The sequence below is a fragment of the Olea europaea genome, unplaced genomic scaffold (assembly GCF_002742605.1).
Source record: "Olea europaea var. sylvestris unplaced genomic scaffold, O_europaea_v1 scaffold529, whole genome shotgun sequence".
Taxonomy (NCBI): domain Eukaryota; kingdom Viridiplantae; phylum Streptophyta; class Magnoliopsida; order Lamiales; family Oleaceae; genus Olea; species Olea europaea.
This window is the reverse complement of record NW_019263611.1, coordinates 203,383-230,070: the sequence shown is the minus strand read 5'-3', so window position 1 is coordinate 230,070 and position 26,688 is coordinate 203,383. Positions and strand designations below refer to the sequence as shown.

General features: G+C 34.6%; 2 protein-coding genes across 2 annotated transcripts; one reads left to right on the top strand and one right to left on the bottom strand.

Annotated features, from left to right (window-relative positions):
* Positions 1-9,032: 9,032 nt before the first annotated feature.
* On the top strand, positions 9,033-10,849 carry LOC111388799 (F-box protein PP2-B15-like). The gene is made up of 3 exons (XM_023013613.1): positions 9,033-9,349; positions 9,469-9,587; positions 10,276-10,849. Exons 1-3 carry the CDS (start codon positions 9,086-9,088, stop codon positions 10,730-10,732), a joined length of 840 nt encoding a protein of 279 aa, XP_022869381.1. The 5' UTR covers positions 9,033-9,085; the 3' UTR covers positions 10,733-10,849.
* A 13,584-nt stretch (positions 10,850-24,433) lies between these two features.
* On the bottom strand, positions 24,434-25,557 carry LOC111388813. Its single transcript, XM_023013624.1, has 2 exons — positions 24,817-25,557; positions 24,434-24,463 (listed from the first exon to the last, which is right to left on the bottom strand). Exons 1-2 carry the CDS (start codon positions 25,555-25,557, stop codon positions 24,434-24,436), a joined length of 771 nt encoding a protein of 256 aa, XP_022869392.1.
* Between the last annotated feature and the right edge of the window lie 1,131 nt (positions 25,558-26,688).

Below are 26,688 nucleotides of genomic sequence, written 5' to 3'. Positions count from 1 at the left end.
TATTATATAATCATATAATGATTAATTTCCACGTGACTTAAGTCGTCTGTTTTCCTCCAGGGATAAACATAAATTTAAAATGATATATTCTTTGAAAATGTACTACTTCGAGAGCACATTAACATTAATTATTGCTTCTTCAATAGCAATACATAAATATTTTTCTAGAATATTGATATATACCTAGTTATGATTATTTACAAGTGATAAAATAATATTCTTCAGGAATATTGACACATTTAAATTAATTATAACATTTTTCTAAAATATTAATATGCATAAATTGGTGCTTCTTCAGGAACACAATACGGTATTCTTCAAGAATACTAGTATATATTATTTTTACTTCTTTTGGAACAATATATTAATATTCTTCTTAAAAATATTGAAATTATAACAATGTTCTCTTCAATAGCAAATCATTCTTTGAGAATATTGAAACATCAAATAATATGCTCTTCTGGAGCGATAAATTTATTATTCTCCTTGAGTATTAATAAAATAAGAAAATTATTTTCCTTTAAAAATTACAAACAGTATTCAATTATTTATGCTTCTTTAAGAACACAACGAAATATAATTATTCGAAATGTGTGCGATCTCAAGAGCACGTAGTAATTTATTATTGCTTCTTTAAAAGCAATATATCAATATTCTTCTGGAATATTGAGATTATACAAGAATTTACTCTTCGGGAGTAAAAACACAATTTTCTAATTATGCTCTTTGGGAGAAAGTAAAATATAACTAGAACATGAATAATAATGTGCTACTTCAGAGGGAAAAAATTTTATAGTAGACAAATAAACGAGTACTAAATTCATGTATTATAAGGGTAAGAACGAGATAATTAATTGAACGATTAACAATATTAATGGACATTTAACGATGAACCTAATTTAATATATGGTACTTATACAATCACAAACCGCAATAGTGCCTGCTTTTTTAATATAAACTTAAAATTTGTCACCAAAATTTAACTAGATACTGTGACATAATTATACATACATATATGCGTAAAATTAATACCATCTATCAAATATGAAGATGAATTACAAACTTACGCAGACAGCATTGCCTCAGAACCTCCAAAAATGGTATAGGAAGGAATTGATGATAAATTTGGGTGGTTGCAACCTTAGACATCAATCATTAACCACGAAGAAAAATTGCACACATGGTGGTCACATATCTTAGGAATGGTCAAGCACATAATTTAGATGAATACATTTATTAGTAATACCGTGCACTTCTGGAGCAATAATATTCTTTTAGAATATTAATAATGTTGTGCAGTTTCAGGAGCACCAACAAACTATTCATCTATGATGTCGATCTAGAAAATTTCTCAAATCGGGAAATAAACTAGATTTCATAGAATCCGCTCTTCAAGAGCAAGTAATATCCTCCTAGAATATTAACATTATATGAAATTTAATAAATTTTGGATTCTTCAAGAATAACAAAATATTCTTTATGAACATTAATAATTATAGATGGGCACTTCATTCGGATAAAATAATAATATGAATAGTATATAAAGTCTACTAGCCATGTAGGTATGGAGAAAAAAAAAAGGAAGCAATCTGGGCAAGTGATTTGATAAGTGTAAGGGATGATGGAGTTGATTTCCAATTTATCAACAAGTGTCAGTGCATAGCAATGGTAACTGTCGAAGGAAGTAACTTTCATATCTTCAAACGATACAGTGGCATCCTTTCTTCTCTAAACAAGATTGCTAAAGGCAAAATTAATGAACATGTGGCATAATTGAAACCGCCACCATGAATATACTGATGTTGTTGTCGATGTATTTGGTCCAATATTTTAAGTGGGCTATTCATGACATCATCATCAATAGAACCTAAATCCAACTCTACTCTCTCTCTCTCCCCATGTGACGAGTGAGAGAGAATTATTGAGCGAGCGACATAAGTTACGTGTTTTCCTTCAGGGATAAACACTAATTTAAAATAAATTCTTCTTCAAAATATGTGCTACTTTGGGAGCACACTATATTTTACTATTGCTTCTACGAGAGCAATATGTCAATATTTTTCTAAATTATAGAGAATTATAATTTATGCTTTTGAAGAGCAAGTAATATTCTTAAAAAATATTAACTATAATGTTGTGTTACTTCTGGAGCAACAACGAATTATTTATAATAAATAGATCTGTGATTAATATTCTTCTGAAATATTAATTATAATGTTGTGCTACTTTAGTAGCAACAACAATTAAAAATGAATTTAATAATTGATGTTTTATAACTAAACATAAAAAAAAAAAAAAAAATTTGTTTTTTATAAAAAAAAAAAAAAAAAAAAAAAAAAAAAAAAAAACTATGATAAGATATTCAATTGAACACCATTAAAAATTAATCTATAAACACATGTGAAATATTCGTTCAAACAAATAACGTGAGTTGAATGAAATGAGAAAAAATGATAACATGTGGAAACCTATTCACATATTATGGCATGAATTTCATTGATTAATTAATGGTGTGTCTTAAAGCAGAGGAAGCGGCGATAGTAACTTGATAATGCACAAGAGTTAATTAAGATATAAACAAAAAAATGGGCACAAGAAGCTGCCTTGTTACACGCAAATGTAATTATATGCAATGAAAAGAATTAAATTAGCATAAACCAATTGGAACCATGCTTCGGAACCCAAGATTAAATCCTGGGTTTAGATCCAGGGCCGAGGTGGCAATAACCTCGACCCTTGATCTTTAATTCATGGGGCTCGCGCCCTTTTACATCAGGGGCCGAAGTGGCAGGATTGAAACCCAGGATTTTATCCCGGGTTCTTTAGCTTTTCCCAACCAACTGAGGCATGAAATTTGAATTAATTAGCAGAACCAACGGATTTGAAAGAAATGATGAGTTGGGTACAAGTAATAATGCTGCGACGGTAGAAGCCCATAGGGACCATTTAATTGATGCACATCAATCGATTAATTCACAAAGAAACCCATTATGCTGTGGCAAAATCAAGAAACAAATTGAGGTCACGTGTTGCGGATTCGACAGATGTATACGTAAAATTCACATGTTATCAAATTAATTTTGATACACATGATAGATGATTATGCTTAAAAAAAATTACCACGTTCTAAGAAAATCGTGCTGATAACGTGTTATGAAAAGAGAAAAAAAAGAAGAAAATAGGGAAAAGTTAATAAACTTGTGTGTGTTTTATTAAAAATCAAAGCCCTCTATTTATAGGGCAGAATTAGGGATACAACGGTAATAATTTCTAGGGTTGCAGGGGTATAATTGTTATTCACCAATAAATCCTAATGAACTTTCATTTTCATTTTTACAACAAAATTAATATTTCTCTTGAATTGATTTGGTGTAGAAAATATAGAGTTAGGCATCCCTATCTATGGATTTTCAAGTGGTTCCAGTGAATGGCTGCACCATTTGGTTTTAATCAATCTGAACCACCCTTATTTATAACACTTCAGATTCTCCAATTCAAATTACATCTCTTCTCGAGGTCCATAACTCCTCACTGTACACCCATCGAATAGGAACGGACCAGAGGAATAGTGGCAAGCCATGGACTAGTCATAGGCTAGCCATGATGTAGATGGACTAGTAGTATCAAATTATCAACTCTAAAGGTGTCCACAATATAGACAAGAGTAATTGACTCAAAGCCCATTGATCACTGAACTTATCTTGGAATACTTCCCTATCCTTTCATTTTGGTGGAAAACCCCCTTGGATGGTTGAAACCTTGTGAAATACAACATTTTCTCACTAAAATCTTGTGAAATGATGAATATACTCTCATCTTTAAATTATAAAAATAAAGAATTAATTACAACTGTAGTTCCAAATTTTTTGAAAAAAAGTGCAAACGTGCCCCAAATAAATAATTAAAATTTAAAAAAAAAAAAAAAAACTTTTTTCTCTCCCTCCTACCCCATATTCCTCCCATCCACCACCAGGGAAGGGGGATATGCTTGCTTTGAAATCAATACTAAGATCTTTGATGAGAGAAATATATTTATTTTTATTTTTAATCACATATTTTATAGGACTCATAACTTTTCAACTAAAATCAACTTTTAACAAAATATGCTAGAAATCTTATTTTAATCCCCTCTGAATTTGAGAAAGTGCGAATAAAGTCTTATATAAATGCTAGACATAGGGTAGATAATTGTATTACATTTTGAGATAATACGCTACATAAGTTAAATTTTTATGATGGAACTCCAAGTCCCAATAATATAAATGTTTTAAGCAAAAGAGAATGCACTCATCTAAATTGAATAACAAAAAGCCGTAAGAAATGAGGAAAATAAAAAAGGAAACAGTGAAATATCATATAGATTATTTTGAAATTTGATTTATGCAACTTTATAAAAGATCTTTAGAGTGATGAAACGGTTGAATAATTATCGAAAAAAAAAATACTTTATAAAAGGTTTACGGCAATCAAATCTAATTTCACTATTTGCCTGAATTATTGTTATTCATCCAACTGATTCATAATAGACTTCACTTCAAAATAAATTATATGCTCTGAATCCAAACACGAGAAAATAATAGCAAAATAAATGATTTTGGTGGAACAAATAAAAAATATTTTATTTAAAAAAAAGGTTTAAAAGTAGGGTTATTTTTTGTAACTTTAGTTATGGTCATATTAGTAAATAGAAAAAAATACTTTAAAATGTGATGAACCAAACAAATATCGTAGTGGCAATATAATTAGACTAAAGGAAAATGTTTCGTTATCGGTCCTCCTTTGACTAATGATTACACCATTTTCTAGTCAATTAATTTTTTCTATTATTTTTAAATTGAAATAAAATTTTGCTTCCAAATAATTAGGTCAACCAATTCATATATAAATCCTACTCATATAATTTATACCTGCTATGGCTTGCCCACCATGAGCGAGCTGATGGGGGTGGGCAGCTTGCAAGGCGAACAAGTTGGCTCATGCTCGGCTAGTCCCAAAAGCGAGCTCAAGGCGGCTCGCCTAGCAGGGGCGGACCCACATGGGGTCATGTGGGGTCAAATGACCTCACAAAATTTTAACCCTGTAATTATTTTTATTTTTATTTTTATTTTTATTTTTCTTTTACAATCTACTTTGATGCAATCGTTATGAGATGTCAAATGAAATCAAAATATTGTATTTTTAATATCATTTCGAAGTGCTCATAACCTAGTTTTTCACTCATTAATGGCGTGCAAGTAATCAATTATAGCAAAAGTTATGACATGTCAAAGTAGACCATTTGAAACTAGTATTTTGAGAATTTGATAATATCCTAACTTTAAAAATTCGTCTGCGATCATATTCTATCCAAATCCACAAATCATCTATGTTATATAGAAGCTCGTTTCAAAAACTACATCGTTGTCATATCGAATGATTCAAATGGATATCGAAAATAGTTGAATATGCATCAAACTTATGTCTAAAAAAAGTCTAACTCGTCAATTCTTTTAAACAATTCAATTATTTCATTAGTGTTTATTATTTTTTCATGATAAATTTTTCAATATAATTTATATAATTTCATTTGGAAGTCTTACATGAAATATAACGTAAAAAATTTTATGATCGTTACGAATTAATGTAATTTGAATTACTTTCGAATTACATTTGCTTTAAATTTGAATTTTATTTACTTCCTGGATTAAATTTGAATTTTATTTAAATTCATTTACTTTCTATATTCAGTTTAATTTACTCACCGTTAGCTTAGCATTTGTCAACAAAATGGTAAACAAAAGTTATACAAGTAACAAAATTTATGTAATAATATTAATAATGATGTAATTATACCACGTTTTCAAAGTATCAAAATGCATATTAATTTATTTTCATTAATATTATGTGGTTTTTTAAAAAATTATATTTAATATTTTGACCCCACAACACTAAAAGGCTAGGTCTGGCCCTGTCGCCTGGTGTATGCATCTTTGTTTCTATCATTTTCAAAAAAAATTTATTAACTATTAACAACTAATTCCAAATTCTTAAATGATGAATATAATATTTTAGTATTCTTAACTAATTTGACGAACAAGAGTATCTTAAAATTTTAAGAATTGAAATAATATTATTTAATAATTCAATGTTTTCAATAGAAGATCAGGATATAAGTTGTGATTTAGTTAAATTAATAAAAGTATTTGAACCATTTCATGAACTTTAAAATAGCATACTTATTTTTAGAATAAGATCCGGTAATATCAAAATGAGTAAAGTTTATCCAAATTTACTCCCCTCGTTAGAACCTTTCTTGCAGCCGATTTTGACTACAACTACAGCAAAACCCCAAAAAAATAATTATTTAAAGAAATAAGAAAAGGTCGTCCGAAAATTTGAGATAATTAAGGAACAATTTATGCAACAATATTCCCATTGAAATCCACAAGTTAGAGGCATTAATGATAGTTAAAAGTTTCAAGCCACTGCAAGTGATACATTTATTTAAAATAAATTAAATTGATATAAGATTTCACCATTTGTTTTTCCCCCTCGTTATCTTATGACTTTTTGTTATTAGCTAAGTGTATTGACTTTATCGTAAATATTTATCCATTTTCGGAGTTCTATCATAAAAGGTTAACTTATAAGGTGGAGTAGTTCAAACTGTAATATGCAATTATCTACCCTATGTCTAGTTGACATAAGACTTTTTTTCGCACTTTCTTAACATTTTCTGCTAGAACAAAGTACCTTATCTCCTCGACTCCATTCAAAACTTATTTAAAAAATATTACTTAAAAAAATTATTTTAAAAAAATGTATTAAAATGAAATAAAAACTTATTTTGAAAACGAAAACGTTACTTAGAAAAATAAAAAATATATATATTTTTAAAAAAAGGTTCCTTTAGAAAATAAAATAAAATAAAAAGTTATTTTAAAAAATATTACTTAGAAAATAAAATAAAATAAAAACTTATTTTAAAATTTAAAATAGAAATAAACTTTTATCTTTTTAAATTGATTTTTTTATATATAATGCAAAGGTAAAAATGCAAAGTTATTATTTTACTCCTTTCAAAAATAGTGAAAATGATGAAAATAAGTTAGTTGGTCATAGTGAAACATTATATGAAATTGGGCGATCATGATAAAATAAAATCAAATTAGGTGATCATGATGACACTAAATTAATGTTGGGTAACCAGGGTGAAACAAAATCAAAATAGTGGCCATGATAACACAAAGTATAAAGTTAGGTGACTATTGGTGGATTTAATCCATATATATTTGATATTGGCTGCATAGAAGATTTTTTGTAACTTTTGAAAGGAAATGAGCATCAATATAATAGTTAACTACCTCAGCATATTTTACTCTAGAATGGAGTTTATGAGATCTTCCATCTCCCCTGTTTGGCAATCATTAAATTGGAAAAAGAAACATATTTTGAACAATGGTTTTTAGGAGAGAGTGTGGTTAAAAAGTAGAGAAAATTTTCGAATTTACATGTAAAATATTTTATTATATAAATGCGTGATTCTAGTTTTGTTGATGAATAAAAACACGTTATTTGAAATGGGATATCACTTGTTAGATAAGAATTGATAGGAGAGATTGATTTAGGGCCCGTTTGGTAGGGATTTTGAGAATTGATTTTTTGATCGTTAGAAGAAAAGTGGGGTCCACATGTGAGAGAAGAAGTCAAAAATTACGGCTTGAATAGTAAAATAACGGTCAAAAAATTAATTTTTTAGGGCAAAAAATCTCTACCAAACGGGGCCTTAGTGTGAGGAATTCTATAATTTGCTCAAATTCAAATAAAGGGAAAAAGTAACTAGCAACCATGCGCTTACATTCAAGGGACATGGGCAATTTTTGACTGTCCAAATTGGAGTCAATATGTACAAGTATTACTTATAATTTTTTTTTTGGCTTATTTATTAATTTTATAAAGAAAATAAAAAAAAAGAGTCGGCTCATGCGCCGACTTGATCAACTCATGTCCACACGCTTCAAACTCTAAGAGCCGAGCCTTATTTATGAACACGAGCTAAGCTCGAATACATGAGCTGAATCGAGTCATTACCGTCAGGTCGAGTCGACTAACCTCTTCAATAAGTATGTGTGTGTGTATATTAGTTAGTTATAAATATAAGCCCTTGTTTGGCCCATTTTTTCCATCAAAATGTATTATTGAATAGTAGTTTGACACAATTTCAACAACACATTTTTCAATAAAATAATATTACATGTAAATTCAAAATTTTACCTTGTTTTTTAACCACACATTTTCTACCATAAAGCTATTACAGAATGCATTTAAAAAAAAAATGTTCCAAACAACCTATAAATATAGCCCTTGTTTGACCCCCATTTTATAGAAATGAAAATGCATGGAATATCGTTTTTTTGAAAAATAAGTGGTTGAAAAAAAAGTAAAAGTTTTCGATTTACGTGTAATATTATTTTATGGAAGATTTATGGTTGAAAATATGAGAAAGAAAAATAAAATTTAATTAGGCATATCTAAGGGTGTGTTTGATTGACATGGAAAATATTACCTAGAAAAGAAAATATTTTCCATCTTTTGTGGAAAATAAAAACCACCTCTACCCAAGGAAAATATTTTCCTTAAAAACAAGGAAAATTAGGCATATTTTCTAAAGTTGGAAAATGTTTTCCATGGAAAAAAATAGCAATCAAACACTCAAAGTGAAAATTTGGATGGAAAACTGATATTTTCCATGGAAAATAAATGTAATCAAACACACCCTTAATGTAATTTAATAAGGGCGAAGGGAACATAGTATTTTCAAATATATAAACCCCCCTCGCATTGTCAAGTAATTGACCTTGAACGAAAAGCTATTCCGCCAGTTGAAGTCCAACAGTACACAGCACACAGCACACAATATGGACGCCGTCTTATATTGAATTCATGTCCGAACATTATTAAAGACACTTATCACATAGCCAACTCTCTCTCTCTATATATATATATATATATTATTATATAGACCATGCAATATTACTATATTAGCATTCATTTCCAAACAAGCATTCCAAATTTCTTCGATCTCTTGTGGCACGAAAATTAATCCATGGCAGAAACATCAATCCACGACCTACCGGAAGACTGTCTTGCTCAAGTTATCTCATTTACAACACCTATTAACGCGTGTAAATCTTCGACTCTATCTACTATGTTTCACAATGCAGCCGAATCGGACCTTGTGTGGGATAAATTCTTACCTTATGATTATCGTGATATTGTTTCAAATTTGGTTTCCCCTATGGAGTTTTCTTCCAAAAAGGATCTGTTTTTCAAGCTTTCTGCTCCTCTTCTCATTGATGGTGGTAACAAGGTAAAAAAAAAACAGTATACTTAAATATATCCTGAAAATCATGCTATCATTTTATGGATTTAGTGCTATATATGCTCGCAAATAAATTATAATATTTATTTTGATTTGTTGCAATGCAGACATTTGCGATTGATAAATATACAAATAAGAAATGCTACATGTTGAGTGCAAGAGAATTATCAATTACTTGGGCAAGCGATCCTCTTTGCTGGTGCTGGAAACCTCTTCCTCACTCAAGGTATCTCTTTCATTCTTCAAGTTCTGTTGAAGGATAAAAATCACAGATCTGAGATATAGATCAATGTATAAGGGCTTTTCTACTCCCCTTAATAAACTTGACTTTCTACAATGGAGCTCAAGTTTTTAGCCCCGCCTATTCTCTAAAAATTCATTTTTTTACCAAATTTATATATTTCCTTCAATAAAATAATTTTATACATAAACTCAAAACTTTTTTCCCTACTTTTTAACCACGCATTCTCTAAAAAATAATATTTCAAAACTTTTTTTATTTTTACATAAAATAGGTATTAGAACCAATCTAATTTGAACAATTTGTTCCGATTAAAATTCAAACAAGCACACGAATATCAAAATTGGCTAACTCAAACTAGCCACCATCTTATGGGGACATTAAAGTATAAATCTCACATAAAATATATGCCAATATATTAGGATTTGTATTACTCCTTTTAATAAGTTAGACAGTGTAAGATGAAATATCGAGTATTAATAAGTTATCATAGTGTTTCTATTTTTATTATTATTATTATTATTATTATTTTTATTTTTTTTTAAGAATTGAATTTTTGGGGTCGAATATAATAAAGAAAAGAGTTTTAAATAGTAGACTTCAAATTTCATGGAAATAAAGTTTGATGGTGGAATTATTTTCATATCGAATTTTAAATATTTGATTTCGCCAGATTTTCTAAAGGAGTGGAGCTTATAATGATATGGTGGCTTGAGATATATGGTGAAATCAACACTCGAATGTTATCAAAAAATACAACATATGGAGCCTACCTCGTTGTTAAACTTGCAAATCGTGCATTTGGGTTAGATTTGCTTCCATCTGAGGTTTCAATTGAACTCGATGATTACAAATCAACAAGAGTAACTTATTTAAGAGGCATCAATGAGTGTAAAAAACACTATATGGAGCGTGATTTTAAGGAACACAAAATTGATGGATCAAGTGATTGTGAAGATGAAGAATGCATTCTTCATATGCGTGACGATGGATGGTTAGAAGTTGAACTGGGTGAATTCTATTGTGATGCCGAGGATAGAGAGGTGAAAATGAGCTTCAAAGAGGTCAAGGGACAGCACCTCAAAGGGGGCCTTCTTGTCGAAGGCATTGAGATCAGACCTAAGCACTAAACGTTAAATGATAAGAAAAGTACATCGAAATTATTGTTGCACATAATCATTTTTTGATTAGCTTTGTGGGAAATTCTTTGTATAAAGTAGCTAATAAAGCACTGTCTTTGAGATTCATTCATTCATTTATTTAATTTATTTTTAACGTATGAACCAAGTTGGCATAAAGTATATTAGTGATGAGTTATTCTCAAGTTTTCTGTGTTTTCGTTTTAATTGCTACGCATAAAATTAGTTTTCAAGGCAAACTACATAACATAATGGCTTGATGCATTCACTTGCAGCTTTACAAATCAGGGTTCAGAGTAGATATTGAGTGTGGAATCACATAGCTATATTTAAAAAAAAAAAAAAAAAAAAAAAAAGTTGAACTCCAACCTTGAAAATCCACATCGGCCTGACTCTAGAACTTTGTGAGGGAGGTAAATCGCGGGATGTGTCCCAACAGGTCAAGGAATATGAACTTCATGTATACTGCGCCTACAAAGAAGTCCAATTCCATATTTCAGGAATCAGACCCTCACACTGCGACTATCAACAAGGCATGAGATAACTTCACTCCTATCTTTTGCACCATTGGGCTCTATTCCGGGGGGCAAATCACATAGCTATATTTCAACACATTATGTAGTGCTAATGACAATTCGACCATTGTTCGATGAACTTTTTAATATTTTCCTTGGGAGCATTTGTATGGGTGACGTGTACGTAGATTGTACAAGATTCGAGGATGAATTTTCTCTGACTTAAATAGAAGATGCAGTGCAAGAATAAAGGTAAGTGACAGACTTGATTTGATTTTCATATTTTATTTATTTAATTAGAATAAAGATTTTGTAGTTTAATTGAGGGGGTCCAATTTTTAGGGGATTTTCATAGCTGTCACCAAATTTGAAAGTTTCCCTAAAATGTCTATTTGCACCAAATTCTTGCAAAAATGTCACTTTTTTGTTGTGAAAGATCCATTTTATCGTTTATTACACATTTTTAGGAGTAATAAATACTTGATTTGAATGCAATTAATGGTTTGATGTGATGATTTGTTTTCTATATTTTAGATAATGGAAAATAAAACCTCAAGAGATTAATAGTGATCTTCGTTGACAGTAGACTAATTAACAATCATTTGGCTTCAAGTTTAAACAAAAATGGAGGATTTTAACGTCGGCGGTGACAGCCTTGAGCGAGAGGAAATGAGAAATGAAATTAAGCTATTTAAGTTTAGGGAATGAAAGAGAGAATGGGAGGATTTTTATCTTTTTAGTGTATATATATACATATGAGCGCGTGCGTGCACACACACTATTTGTACCATTTTACTACTTTTGAGCTGTTTACTATTTTTTTAAAACTTTTTGTACCATTTTTTCATCTAGTCAAATTAATTTTTAATGAAGAACAGGTAGGCTATTTGAATTATCAAGAGGAGGGAAAATGTCCAAAATTGACAATCTTGCAAAGATTTTTAAAAAGTGACATTTTTGTAAATGTAAAGCCAAAAGTTGATTATTTTTGTAATTTCCACTTTAACTTTAAAAATAAGAGGAAATTAGTAAAATAGTCAACTTTTAGCTTTGCATTTACAAAAATGTCACTTTTTAAAAATCTTTTCAAGATTGTCAATTTTGGACATTTTTGCCTCTTTTAAAAACTCAAATACCCTACACATCCTTGAGTTGACAACATAAAAGTTGTACAAAAAGTGGAGAAAATGTGACAATCAATCACCTCAAAATTGTACTTCAAAATCCTTACAATATATATATGGAGTGCAAGTTCTTGCATTAATTTATTAACTTTTAGCTCATTCATTTTTATCTCTTTAGTAAGTTTCTTTGCAAAATTCCTCTTTTTATCTTTTATATGTTTCCTCTCTTGATTCTTTGAAAACTATATGGAGTACAAGTTCTTGGATTAAGATCCCGTTTATTACGTCAATACAAAAGGAAGAAGAGTATCAAGAATATCGTAGGTAAGGTTTCAGATATATGGGTTTTTTTAGATTGATTGAAGGTTTTGTTTCAAGTTTTTTATTAATGTTCATTTTATTTTATTTTTTTGGCTTTCTTTTAGATTGCACAATCAATTTTGAATTTCCTACATCTAGACCATGAGTTAGATTTTTCTTTAGATTGTTCTCTGTTTTGGGTCGGCTTTGTTTAGAGTTTACATTTACAGGTAATTTGGATTTCTCCATTTTTTTTGGAGTTTATTTTTTATTTTTTTGGGTATTTTGATTTTTTCTAATTTTTTGGGTATTATGTATGAATTTTCTTTTTATATTTTTCTAAAAAAATATATTTCACAATCAATTTTTTACTTCATATTTCTCTGAATTTGTTTGGTTTGTGAAAGTTGATTATTGTATTATACTTGTCATTTCAAACTACCTTATTTATTATATTTTTCTAGGTTAGTCAAGGGTATCGAATCTTCTAAACATACTGTTTAATTTGTCACAATGGAAGTTTGTACAGTTATGAATTTACGACACAAGAACTTCTCGAAAGATTAGTTATGTAACCCATCTGTCACGATAAATTGTCGTTCCCGACAATTCGTTTAAGTTATTCTCGGCAGATGAGTTATCTTTCGATATAAACTGTCATTCTTGGAGTTAAAAGCAGTAATTCTCGAACATTATAGTTTGTTTTTTGATTTCTTATACGTGTGTTTAGCATTAACATCTAAAAAATTCAAAATTTTAAATATACTCGTATCATTTCGTAATATGCAAACTAGAATATTGAATTCATGTCCATTGATATTGTAATTATTGTTTTCAATTAGATGGAGGATACATCAACCCGTTCTCCGATAATCATGAGGATCTATTGCCTAGTGAGAACTAAGAGACGAACGGTATATGTGTTAATTATGAGAAATTCAAAATTTTAAATACTCTCATCTCATTCCGTAATTTGCAAACTAGAAATAATGAACTCATGTCGATTAGTGTTGCAAATATTGTTTTCAAATAGATGGATGACACATAGAGCTCAAAGTGTCATGCCCGAACAACGAGAAAGTTCCCGCAACTTGTAGCATGACGGAGGTGGCCACCATACCCATCGAAAGTAACGATGTTGTTAACACAAAGAGCAATGATCAACACACATTCGATTTTCTGCAGCATCTACTAAGACACCATACACCAAGGAGAGGAAAAAAGAATAAAGAAATAGTGTGACCAAATCTGTTAATACTACATTAAAATTGATTTGTGTAATCAATGTCCTCATTTTGCTTATCTCCAAGAACGTGGTTATAAACATGATTCATTGGTTGCATCCACATGTGGTGACATATTTTACCATTTCTCGTTTCTCATACTCGTTGGATTGTTCAATTAGCACGAGAAAATTTGTTAAGTTATGTATTATAATTTTGTCAGAGATAAATATAGTAACATCTTTACCAAATGTTATGCAACAGCTTACCCTTGTGCATCTTATTTGTAGTTACATTTTCTGCTCGCAACCAACTGTCGAGAATGACAAAAACCTCATGTTGGGACCGATAATTTAACTGTCAGGATGTTATGCAATGTTTGCAAATGATAATAAAATGCTAATAATAATGTAAATTGAGAATGTGTTCGAGAACAGCATGTCCCTTATACACTTTTTTGTAGTCAAATTTTCTACTTCGCAACCATCTGTCGAGAATGATAAAATTTGAAAGTTCAAGGAACATTCTACAACCACTTGAAAATTCACGGAAAACGTTATGTTACGTCAAATTCAAGTTTTAGATATTATCAAGTTTAACTTCTAATCAATTTATTATTTGATCTCACTGCGGAATTGATTAATCAAAGCAACACGTCACTTTAATTAATTGTCTAGGTGATTAAACATATAGTCCAATTAATTTCTATGTTGAATTGCCGATTTGCATAAAGTAAATAAAACAAGAGGAAATTATCAAAATAGTCAACTTTTTCCTTTGTATTTACAAAAATATCACTTATTTTTTGACATTGCAAGAATGTCAATTGTAGACAATTTTAGACATATTTGGCCTTAAAGCTAAATATAAATACCCAACATATCCTAATGAAATTTTGATTTGACCAATCAAACAAATTGTACAAAACTATGAAAGATTGTCAGATGAAATTGAATTATTGAAGAAAAATATGCAGAGCAAAAACTAAAATGCAAGTTCCATTCCTCCCCTCCCCTACCCCCATTCGAAGAAGAGAAATCCTGTTAAGGAAATGAGAAAACTGAATTCCTAAAATTCAGCCCTCTCTCTCACGAAATAGACGACCGTCGGCGAACCCCATATGCCCTGAACGAAAGGAAGATAAATCGAAATCCGTAAATCTCTAAAAGTGACTCGTCGCTGTGACGAAAGCGACCACCGGCAGTGACCCAAAATGCCATGAAGGAAAGGAAGATGAAAAGAAGTCCCTAAATCCCTGAAAGTCGGTCCTCTCTGTGGCGAAATCCACCACCGTCGGTGAACTCCTCTCCCTCACCGAAGTCCTTAAATCCCTGAAAGTCGGTCCTCTCTGTCGGCCGTTGACTGCCGAGCACTACCCATACGTAAGTGAATCTGATTTCTGTGGTTGCATTTGTTGTCTTTGTCATTTTTGAAAATGATTTATTGGGCTTTCATTTTGGTGTTTATTTGTGTGTGCTTTTAGATGTGTTTGTTTATGGGTGTATGGTTTTTTGTGGGTTGGAGTTGGAGATGAAAACTGAAATTGATTGCAGGCGACGTCCACCGTCATTCACTCCACCACCAAGCAAGATTTTAGTCTGTTGCAGTAATATGTTGAGGTTAGTGTTTTGTTTGTCTTTTGCATATTGTTATTTGGAAAAAGAGGAAGTTCTTCTACATTGTTGAGTTAGGAACGTAAATTGATGTTTTCAGACGAAACATGGCTCTTGAGACTGAATTGTTACCTATGTTTACTATCGTAGAAAGTGATTATAACACTGATGATAATGTGGCTGTTGTTGAGAAAGATTGTATACATGAGTTGAGAAAATCCTCGAATTGTAAACCTGCAACGAATATATGTGTTGTACGGCATCACAAGCGCTACTACACTAGTCTCACCATTTGATTTGGTAAGTGAACAATGTTCATCAATGAAGCTTCAATCTTATATGGTTCTATTAATCAAGTTTGAAGGTGTCAGTTTACTAGTATGTAGTATTTTTATTGCGGTTATGCAATTGTCGTTCCAGTTCTTATTTTAGTACGATGTGTGAGTTCGAATTCGTGATCTTAAATTATGAAGTGAATCAATTGAAATTATAACATTTAGTTGCAAAGATAGGTGAAGGATGTTTGTTTATGTTTGTATTCCACTTGTGAATGCTAAAAGAATATGTTGCAATGATGCATGAAATAATTGCAGATCTCGTTGAATATTCATGTAATTGTGCATGTGTTCGTAACTTGTATGAACCTCTATATACTCCATTGTTTGTAATTTGTTCACCATCTGGTTTTTTGCCAAAGGATGTTGTTGTTAAGATGAATGAAGCATTAGACAGTGGTCAATATTTGAGTGTTTATCTCAAGAAGGAGCTTCCTAGTACACTGCATCATGCGGCTAGTGATCAAATTCTGTCAGTTAAGACTTATAAGTCTAAGAAGGGTTTAAGGTGGAACTGAAAAGATGCATTGTTCTCAATGAGGACCATTTTTATTGTTTTTTGAAAGAAGGTCACGTCTTTTGAGATTATTGAGATTTACAACTTAGTTATGAAAATCCTGAACATTCAAGGAGCTGCTAATGATGGAATATCATCATTTCCACTTGTTGTTCTTTTGCCCGTTATTAAACTCATTTAGGTAATCAAATACAGTAGTACTGCATGAGAATACCAGATTGAATTGGATATACGCGAAACTGTAAGCATTTAGTGTATTTTCTCTTTATAGCTGCTTAAGCATCAATTAGTTGGGTTATGATGTCAATTTCTAATTTCTTGATTTCAGTATTCTTCATGTGTGAATATGAAAAATCTCTTGATACATATGTCGTGAACTTGATATCCTTGCTTCACATTTCAGCATTCAGCACTGTGGTCTCTATCAAAACCATGAATTCTTTAGGTGTAACTTATAGGAATCAATATTCTGTGGGGCTGATTTGGAAAAGGAATTTGACCATTAGAAATTAGCTTTAATATTACTTTTGATTATACTTGATATACACTTTCAGTTTATAATGCTTAATAATTAAAATATTTGGAGATTGGTATTCAAGAAATGTGGCAATTTCAATGTATGCTCCTCTTCAATACGTTTTTTATGCGCAACATTTCTTTCTGTTGTTGCAGAACCAAACTTTGTGGAGTGTGGAGGAAGAAAAGAGATGTATCTGTCCATAGCTCTTTGCAACTGCTACAACTATACGAGGTGAAAGCACTTTCTTCTCTCTTGTTTTTGTGATGTACGAATATTTATTGAACTTATCTCACACAAGAAATTCACAAACCAACTTGCTGCTTTGCATATCTTTTAGATTGCTCGGTGCGCAGTTGTATCATTTGGTGTTTTCGATGTAGTTATAAAGGGAAAACTAGTCTTGTTTGCTTGCCTTCTACTGTAACGGTCCTTTTTTACTTGGTTGCTTCGATGTGTTTACATTCGCACATGTTTGCATGGCTGGCTATCAAATGACATTGTAGAATTAACATCCACATTTTCACCTTCATTGTGATTTTTGGGATGACCAGATTTGGGCATGTTCTACATTTTGATATAGGGCACCATGCATATGTAACATCTAAGTTTTAAAGCGTTTTGTGAATTTTTGAGAGCCTGGGTTTCCGCTGTTATGTAGCAAGTTTGTGGGTTGGGGCACCATGCATACATATGCTATATTTATATTGAAAATTGTCGTTCCCGACATTTGGCTGTTGTTATTCTCAACAGTTGGCTGAATCCCGACAGATGAACTGTCGTTCCCGACAGTTAGGTGCAGGCATTCTCGACAGATGACGTATACCACTATAAGGCAGAGTGCAGTCATCTGTCGACACAGGCTTCGGTGACAGTGTCTCGACACATGACGGTGGGCACAGACGACACTGCATGTGCGTCGAGAAACAACATGTCTGTTGGACATTCAGATCTCATTACCGCACGTATTTTTGCACATTACAAACATTTTTTGCTAACATTTTTTTTTGTTGAAGATTGGGAGCACAATTTTCCATAATAAATGTTTACTGCAAGTTTGGGTAGATGATATGTTTTTATACGTTTCTCGTATTACTTGTTCCGATTCATGTGGTTGTATGCTCTGCGGAAGTATGCTTGTAATTTGTAATATTCAGTTGTCGTTAAATTATGGTCTGACCGTTATCGTTTCATCTGTAGATATTATGGAATTTCAATTTTGGGTGCCCGAGAATGTACGGTTGCCCGCGTGTATCTCGCAATGGAGCAACTTGAAGTACATTAAAACAGTGATGGATAACTTGGACGACCAATTTCGAGCTGACTTTCGTGACTCTTGCCTTATGTTTCTTGCTGACGTTCCAAAGATCTAGTTTTTCGCTCAGCTAATCCAGGCACTGGTGTGCCGAGGGATCCGTTGCGATAAGTCCCATGAGTTGTGGTTCAACGTGCAGGGCCACCTAACCCGGTTTGGACTGCAGGAGTATGCTATCGTCACTGGATTGCATGCTAGGTCGTTTCCGGAGGGCGATCGGTACACAAAGACATTGGAGAAGAGGAGGCTGAAGGAAAAATATTTCAAATCGCTGGAGAAGATTTCATGTGCCCAGTTAGAGAAGGCCTTTCTCCGAGCGTCGACACCCCAGGCAAATAGATACAAGCTCGGGCTTGCTCTAATTGTGGAAGGAGTTATCACTGCTTTGGACAACAATTTCGACATTGTTGAGGATACGCTTGCCCTCGTGGACAACCTGGAGCTATTTTTTTCGTACCCTTGGGCCAAAGTGGGATATAGGCATTTCTTGAAGGGATTTCAGGGTACTTGGGCAAGTAAAATAAGCGATGCAAAGACGAAAAATGAGAAGAACGTCAGTTACACAATTCACGAATTTTCAATCGTCATGCAGGTAAGAACAACATTATGTTTCTGTGTTTTGTTTGTCAGTATTAGACCATGTCTCCACAGTGTTTGGACGGATATTAATGCGACATTTCTTTTGTTATCGTCCGAACAAATTTGGGCATATGAGGCCATGCCCGAACTCAACGAACGCTTCGTTGAGCGGGTGGGTGAACGCTCACCCTGGCTTCTGTGCTAGACCTCTACCAAACAACCGCAGCAGCGTACATACGATGCGTTCTTCAGGGACGTACAGGTCATGGGCATTTTTCATTTGCCTTTCCATTATTTTGTTTTATTGAGAATAGTATGCATTATATTTTAACTACATGTTTTCCCATGTTTCTACTGTTGCACGTGCACACCACACTGCATCCCATGGAGGCCCAGCGTGATCTGCCATACATCGCCAGTTTGGTGCCGTTCCCCAACCGTCCGGTGCAATTTTTGGACGACCTCGCTAGGAGTGTTGTCGGGCCATAGTTCCATGAGGCGGCACCAGCTGGTGGGGAAAATGAGGGTAGCGCTGCGGGTGACGGGCATGACGATGAGTCCGGTGCAGGGGCCGAGGACGATGAGACATCCGCGAGAGATGACCATCAGACACCAGAGGGCAACGGTGACGATGGGTCTAAGGCTGATGATAGTGGAGAAAGCGGTCGCGACCTCTCCAGCGAGACTAGTGCTAGTGACAGCGAGGACGAAGAGGATGCCTCAGGACGGTAGTCGGGTACATTACCCACTCCAGTGGTTGCCCCGCCATATCTGGGGTGTAGGGTACGCATGATGTACCGACTTTGATGAGGGAGGACGTGGAGGGCATGTTGTATGACCAGCGCATCCTCTTCGAGATGAGGTTGCGGACCGTGAAGCTTGAAATCATGCAGCACCTCACCGAGGAGTTCACCAGACTTAGGGACGTCTTATCTACCTTGGTGCCCCCGTCCAGTGGCACCTCCACTTTCACTGCAGCTCCTGTCGTGAATGAGCCAAATATTTGGGACGACCCCCACAAAGGTATGAGTTTATGTTACTGTAACTTCCACTTACAACATGTTCAATTTTTCCTATGCGTTCGCTTACAAATGTATTTTTGAAATTGCCAAATTACTTAGATGTACATGGAGGCGACATGGACCTGTGCCCCGGATGACGGTGGCCGTCCTTCGCCTATGGGGAACTTGGAGGTGAATGATATGTTAGTTAGTTCTGTGTAACACATTTTTGTCTTCGATGTCATCTCATCTCGTGATATGCAAGTGTATTGAATTTCACTGTAATACTATTTTTTTTTTGGTTTCCAAGTAGACGGGCAAGACAGCGAAATACGGAGCCCACATGACAATGACCGTGCAGACGAGGATGAAATGCAGGAGGGGAACGGTACATACGTAAATTTTATATTTTGTGTCAGCTCATCTCGTGATATGCAAATGTCTTCAATTTAACTCATTGAATAAATTATTATTTGTTTTCAAGTAGTCGGGGTAGGCAGCGACAAACGGAGCCCACACGACGACGACGACCATGCAGATGAGGGTGAAATGCATGCGATGAACGGTATATGCGTTCTTTTTTTCAACTTCTGTCGTCTCATCTCGTCATACACATATGTATTCAATTTCACTCGTTCATTAATTTTTTCACTGCCTTCCAACTAGATGAGGAAGGCGGAGACGAACAGAGCCCACAGGACGAAAACCGTGCAGCGGAGGGTGACATGCAGGACATGAATGGTACAGTTCTATTACCAAACACTTCCCCCCGATGCAAATGATAATTCATATCTTGTGTTTGTCCATTTCACCCAATTTCCTTTCAACTAGACCCAGGAGAGACCGTCCCCACCCTCCCTAGCGACGACAACGAGGAAGGCCCATCTACCCATGACGTCAAGGGGGTGGGCGGTATGTGCATATTTTCCTTAAATAATCTTATTCCACGATTATGTGGCATCCTTCACACAGAACTTTTCACTAAACTGCTGAAATGTTTCATATGGGCGCTGCCACAGACTTGCTGGCACAAGTGACAGTACCAGAGGAGGGAGGCAATGTGGACAGCACAAACAAGCGGCGATCGACTCGTGTTCGACGTCCTGCACCACCTACCCGAACTCCATACATGAGGAGAAGGGCAAAGAGAGTAAAGAAATAAGTGAGTTCAAGTGATTTGGTAAGGTCTGATGTAGTAGTGGATACGTTGTTCGTAACAAAGACATGCTTTTAATTTGGTTTGTTTTATGGACGGATACATTTGCTCAGCCATATGCTACACGTTAAACTGTCTTATGTACAGTACATATCGTTTTGCGATGATAAATATCTAGTGCAAGCATGGGAAGGTATTGTCGGTAAATTTTGTGTGTATGCGTTGACGATATAATGCATTTATTTTTCATGGAATACGCTACACGTGAAACTATCTTTTGTAGAGTACATATCGTTTTGCTATAATAAATGTTTAGTGCAAGCATGAGATGGTAGTGTCGGTAAATTATGTGTATGCGTTGACGACATAATGCATGTATTGTTCATGAAATGTGAAAGGGTACATCAACATCATAACTAAAATGAATATATCATCATTCTTACACATCCCAGTCATATGACTTATCAAGACGAATTGATGGTTTTTCCTGTCAGAGTCTTCACAAAAATCTACATGCCTCCCCTCAACCTCAGCAGGAAGTGCAGAGTTGACTCCTGGTCTAGTGGGATTCCTTCCTTGTCCGGAATTGTAGCTTTAACATTATCAATGGTGTCGGAGCTGTCACCTTCACGTGTTATTGTCTTCCCAGTAAGGGTTTTGACAATAATCTACCTACCACCACCAAGTGGAGTGTGGACTCCATATGAATTTTATAGTCACCCAAACTACGGCCATCCTGAAACTATTCACTAGAGAACATGAGCCTCTGTTGGTTTGGTGCGATGCCTTCCTTGTCTTGTATCTTGGCTTCACCATTATATTTATGGCATGTATTGTTTATGATATGTGAAAGGATTGTTCATTTTTTGGTGATTAGATTGCCTGCACATTTTCTACTCTATGGGTGAGTAAATTTTCTGGTTCTTACGTTGATTGGATGGATAGTTACGAATTTTCTCTGCTCTGTCATTTCACTTTAGCAGACACCTGATGCAGGTAGGCAACAGATTCATTCAGAGGGCTGATTTTTGAGTTGAGCATGTGCGTTCATCGAGGTGTGATGATGAATTTTTGTAGAATGATGTAGAGGTATAGTTAATAGCACCAAAAAACAACCAAAGGGATCCAAACCAGGGTTCATGCATGAAGGTGCAACTGTGGATACCATTACATCATATCACATATGATGTGGTTGATGATCTCAAGGGGGCCATATTGGGATATGGTTAAGTGGAACGCACATTGAGACAGGACATTTGTTTGTACTCTAATTAAATTGATGTTCATGCTACTTGATAGAGTAGTAGTATTTTGTACTTTAATTTCATTGGAGTTGAAGGTGTTATACCTGCACAAATGAATCATGATATGAAATGATCTTGTGTGTAATGGAGCATGGTCGAAGGATTGAGGACAATGATTATTGTAAAATTCGCATTACCATAGTATGAAAAATTCGGTGTTCTCTTTGCTACGTTGGCCCCAACATTACAATCGATGTATGTTTATTTCAACATGAGTTTTAGTATAAATTAGCTTGTTCGTACAAATTAAAGTTTATTTGAAAAATGTCTTGTTGTGTCACCCAATGTTCATCTTCATTGGCAGGGACATTAATTTTATCAATTTTTCATGCAATTCATATGATTTAGAATTTAAAAACTGTATTCAATTGTGACTAAGGACTACAAAAATTCTGTAAAGTAATGTAAGTACAAATTGATTGCAGGAATGTTGCCATTGCAGGTCTCGCACATGGGTACATTTTACTCATAAATCTCACTATTTATGGACTGCATTAAAGTACACTTACACCCTTAACCATCACACCAATGGTCAATCAAGTGTTAAGTAGAAATGAAATGGTGGTTGGTTGTTAAATTGCTTTAAGTGTCCTCATATACCTCTAGTATAAAGCATGGCTTGCACTCTTCAAGTGGGATATATAAGACTCTTTCTGAGGCATCTTGTAGCAGGAACATATCACAATATTTAAAGACTGTTTCTTTATATGAAAACAATGGCATCGTCCACGAGAAGCAATTTACCGTTGGCAGTTCAGGAGCCGTTGTCGACACCCGGTTCAACCCCGCTATGTCCCATCGTAATTTCTTCGGATGATGAGGAAGTGAGTTTGAATGGTAGTAAGAGAGCCATCACTGTCGTTCCCTTTTCGAACCTAGACGAAGTTGCAAGTGATGAAGGTGAGTCTCCGAAAAATGTGCTTGAATGGGTTGTCCCATTTATGGATGCAGACGAAGCTGAATGTTACGAGGATGAGGGGCGGGGTCGCGTTCCATTGCCCGAGGTAATTGTCATCAGCTTGGATGATGACGGTGGGGAAGAAGGTTCAAGTGTTAGGTCCGAGTGAAGAGTCCGACTTTGTTGCGTGTGTGGGTTTCTACGTATGTATAGTATTTTTTTTGTAAGGGATAGATTTTGTGACGCTTAACCAATTTTGTAGCATATAGGAAACTTCCGTTGGCAAGCTATGTGATTTTTGTATTTTGTTAAACGGAGCGTCAAACACCTGTCGAGAATGGCAGGCACCATCTGTCGGGAATGACAGATGAACTGTCTGGATTTACTGGGAAATTTTCTATGTATATAGTATGCATATTCATATAACATGTATTTTGAGTGAACGAACACAACCTCATATGTACATTGAACGTAGTTTGTGAACTTTACGGACAGTGTTATACACTACAAATGATGTGTTCGTAATATGCATTTCAAAGGAAACTTGTATAATGGTTGAACTTTTCATATTCCGTACATTCAATTTACATGTGTCAACAATGGCAACAATGTTATGCACAACAAAATTGTATTTTGGTTCGAGGCTATTATGCAGTACGTTGGGCCTATTTGCGTACTGTAAATATTAACATAACAAAAAGTAATGTTTATGTGTAAGAGAATGAAAACAGTAATACAATATTTACATTGTCATATACAAACGACATCGGGGGAACACTTCACTTACAACTTCAACCACTCACGTACAAAATACTGCTTACATCGGACGTGGTACAGTGTGGTTCGAACATGTGGTCCAATTATGACTAAATCCACTGCAGCGAGTGCATTTCCTGAGCCGTGTGGTACACTTGTGTCTGGATCGCTTACGTCGTGTGGGTGGTCTACCTAGAGGACGACGCACATTGGGGGGCATAATAGGAGTACCTGTAATTTCGAGTGGAACATTCCAGTCCACTTCACGCATAACAGGATATATAGTTTCTCCATAGGCACCCTTCCAGTACTCGGATGTGTAATATGGTGAGCAGAGATCGTACAATGACTTACCTCTCAAGCAAGCAGCACAAGTTGCGTGAACGCACGGCATACGATTCAGTTGGAACTCACGACAAGTGCACGTCTTTTCGGAGAAGTCTACGATGTCCGTGTCGTTGGATATTCCAACTTGTGTTAAGTTATTTGTCAAGCCAGGCGCTCACAGCCTTGTACCTGCTTCGAACATCGTCCGTAACTCATTCTCCATCGTTGGTGACAGAACGGTACTGCATGCGATTGCGCTTGCTCGACGTTCATAAAATCACTTCTGCATAGTATGCCGAATGTGTTCCACTAAACACGTGATCGGTAACGAACGGGCATGTCTCAATATTGAATTCAAAGATTCTGCGTTGTTGTTGGTCAAAATGTTGTACCGTTGGCCAATAAATAGTGTCCGTAACCAAAATAGGAAACTTGCTCGCTCCAAGTACCCGTACGCTCTTGCACTAACCCTACAAAGCTGTCCCATAAGTTTTTCAAACTCTTCGGTCCGGTAAGTTCTTGTGGCTCTTTTGAATAGAAATATTGAACTTGCGTTGTTGTATTGCTGGATTAAATTTTTTTCCATATGCCAAACACAGCATGCGTGGTGAGCCCGAGGAAAAAGGTGGGCAATGACATTTTCAATACTATTTTTCCTGTCTGAAACAAACACCAATTCGTCCGAGTCACCTATAAGATCTTTCAAATTTGATAAAAACCACATCCACGATCTATTCGTTTCGGCATCAACAATCCCCCACGCTAACTGATAAATCTGTTTGTTGGCATCTTGGGCAGTTACCAGTAGAAGGGTACCTTTGTACGGACCTTTCAAGTGATTGTCGTCAACACAAATAACGGGTCTCATGTAGTGTAAGTAACCCCGAATGCTTGCACCGAAAGCTAGGAAAAGGTAGTGAAACCTGTTACGAGAATCTACTTCGATATGTGTTACTGCCCCCAGGTTACTCTCTCCTAGGACGTAACAGTATGAAGAAAGTTTTTGAAAGCTATCACCCGGTGTACTATGTAGCATATGTAAAGCAACGATCTTTCCCCTTCGTGCTTGATGGTAACTAATTTTCACACCAAACTCATGTTCTATGTCACGAGCAATAGCGGTAAGATCATACGATCCGTACGTATTATCCAATTTCCCCATAATATGCTCAGCAATTATGGAACTAGTGGCATGTCGATGTGCATTACGATGATAATCTATGGAACATGTGTGCACATTGTTGAATTTGCGGATCATGAAGATGGCGGACTGCTTGACACTCGAAGCACGTAACATCCACTTACAATTATCGTCCGTGCATACAACGGGTAACATTTTTTGGCTTGACCTGCTAACTTGAAATTGAAACTTCTCTTGCAAAGCAAGTAGACGAATTCTTGAGTACAACTCTTTCTTGGTAAAAAAAAAATTTGCCTTCGGTAAGATCCGACGTATTTACAGTGGAAATCCAGTCGCATGTATCCGGACTTTTGGAATGTGATGATAGTTCTTCGTCAACATCAGCAATATTACTAGTATTTGTACCATGTAAGGGATCGTCGAACATCTCATCTAATGATGCAGTCCCAACATCAAAAATTGGAGTATCCACTGCATTATTATTTGGGACACTTTGTTGATGATTGAGCTCGTCGTCCTGTACGGTGTGGTGATCTTCCACTGCGACGAACAATTGTTAGCTGTAATTTGTATCCCTCTCCATTTCAACACTTGGCAGGTCGGTTTCCAAAGTCGTAACGCAGAGGACAGTTTCCTTATGAACTGATATGTACCAATTTACGTCTTCATCTTCGAGTTTTTCAACCGGCGATATATTCATGTTCGGAACTTTGAACTTCAATTCCATTTTTGTGCACAAATCGAAAACACCAAGTTTCTCGTTCAACCGTAACAATAGCCCTGGTAGTGTGATACTGTTCAGTACTAAAATGAAAGTGTTTTTGTCCCCAGTCCACTTCCATTCGTCATTCACATAAACAAACTTTCCCCCGTGCGACACCATGAATCTCAAATTATTGTTCATACCTGAAATGTTGGAAGTGCAATGATAAGAATTATGAGCAATCAAAATGTCGACTATATAATAGCATGGAAGTGACACGATCCAATATTTAAATCTATGTAATACTACAAGGTCAAATGAAGGGTGTCAAGAGTTTTCAGCTGTCCAATTCGACAGTTTAGTTATCTATCCCGGCAGTTTATAAATGTTAGGTATGACAGTTCAAATGTCGATCCCGAAGTTGCGAAATGTCGAGTTCGACGGTTCAAGTGTCGGAACTGTCGAGAAGCTTCAAATGCATTTGGTAGCATTAATGCTTATAATCATTTCTCAACTACAACATCACAACCTATTTTCAGAAATAAATGACTGAATGCTTCATTAAATATGAAATACTTCACATTTTTCAAAATATTTTTGGTATGTTTTTCCTTCAAAAATAT

Coding starts and splice junctions, on each gene's coding strand:
- LOC111388799 (XM_023013613.1), top strand. CDS start 9,086: ATGGCAGAAACATCAATCCACGACCTACCGGAAGACTGTCTTGCTCAA. Junction 9,350..9,468: donor TCATTGATGGTGGTAACAAG/GTAAAAAAAAAA, acceptor GTTGCAATGCAG/ACATTTGCGATTGATAAATA. Junction 9,588..10,275: donor AAACCTCTTCCTCACTCAAG/GTATCTCTTTCA, acceptor TGATTTCGCCAG/ATTTTCTAAAGGAGTGGAGC.
- LOC111388813 (XM_023013624.1), bottom strand. CDS start 25,557: ATGTTACCCGTTGTATGCACGGACGATAATTGTAAGTGGATGTTACGT. Junction 24,464..24,816: donor GGGCTCACCACGCATGCTGT/GTTTGGCATATG, acceptor AATCGCATGCAG/TACCGTTCTGTCACCAACGA.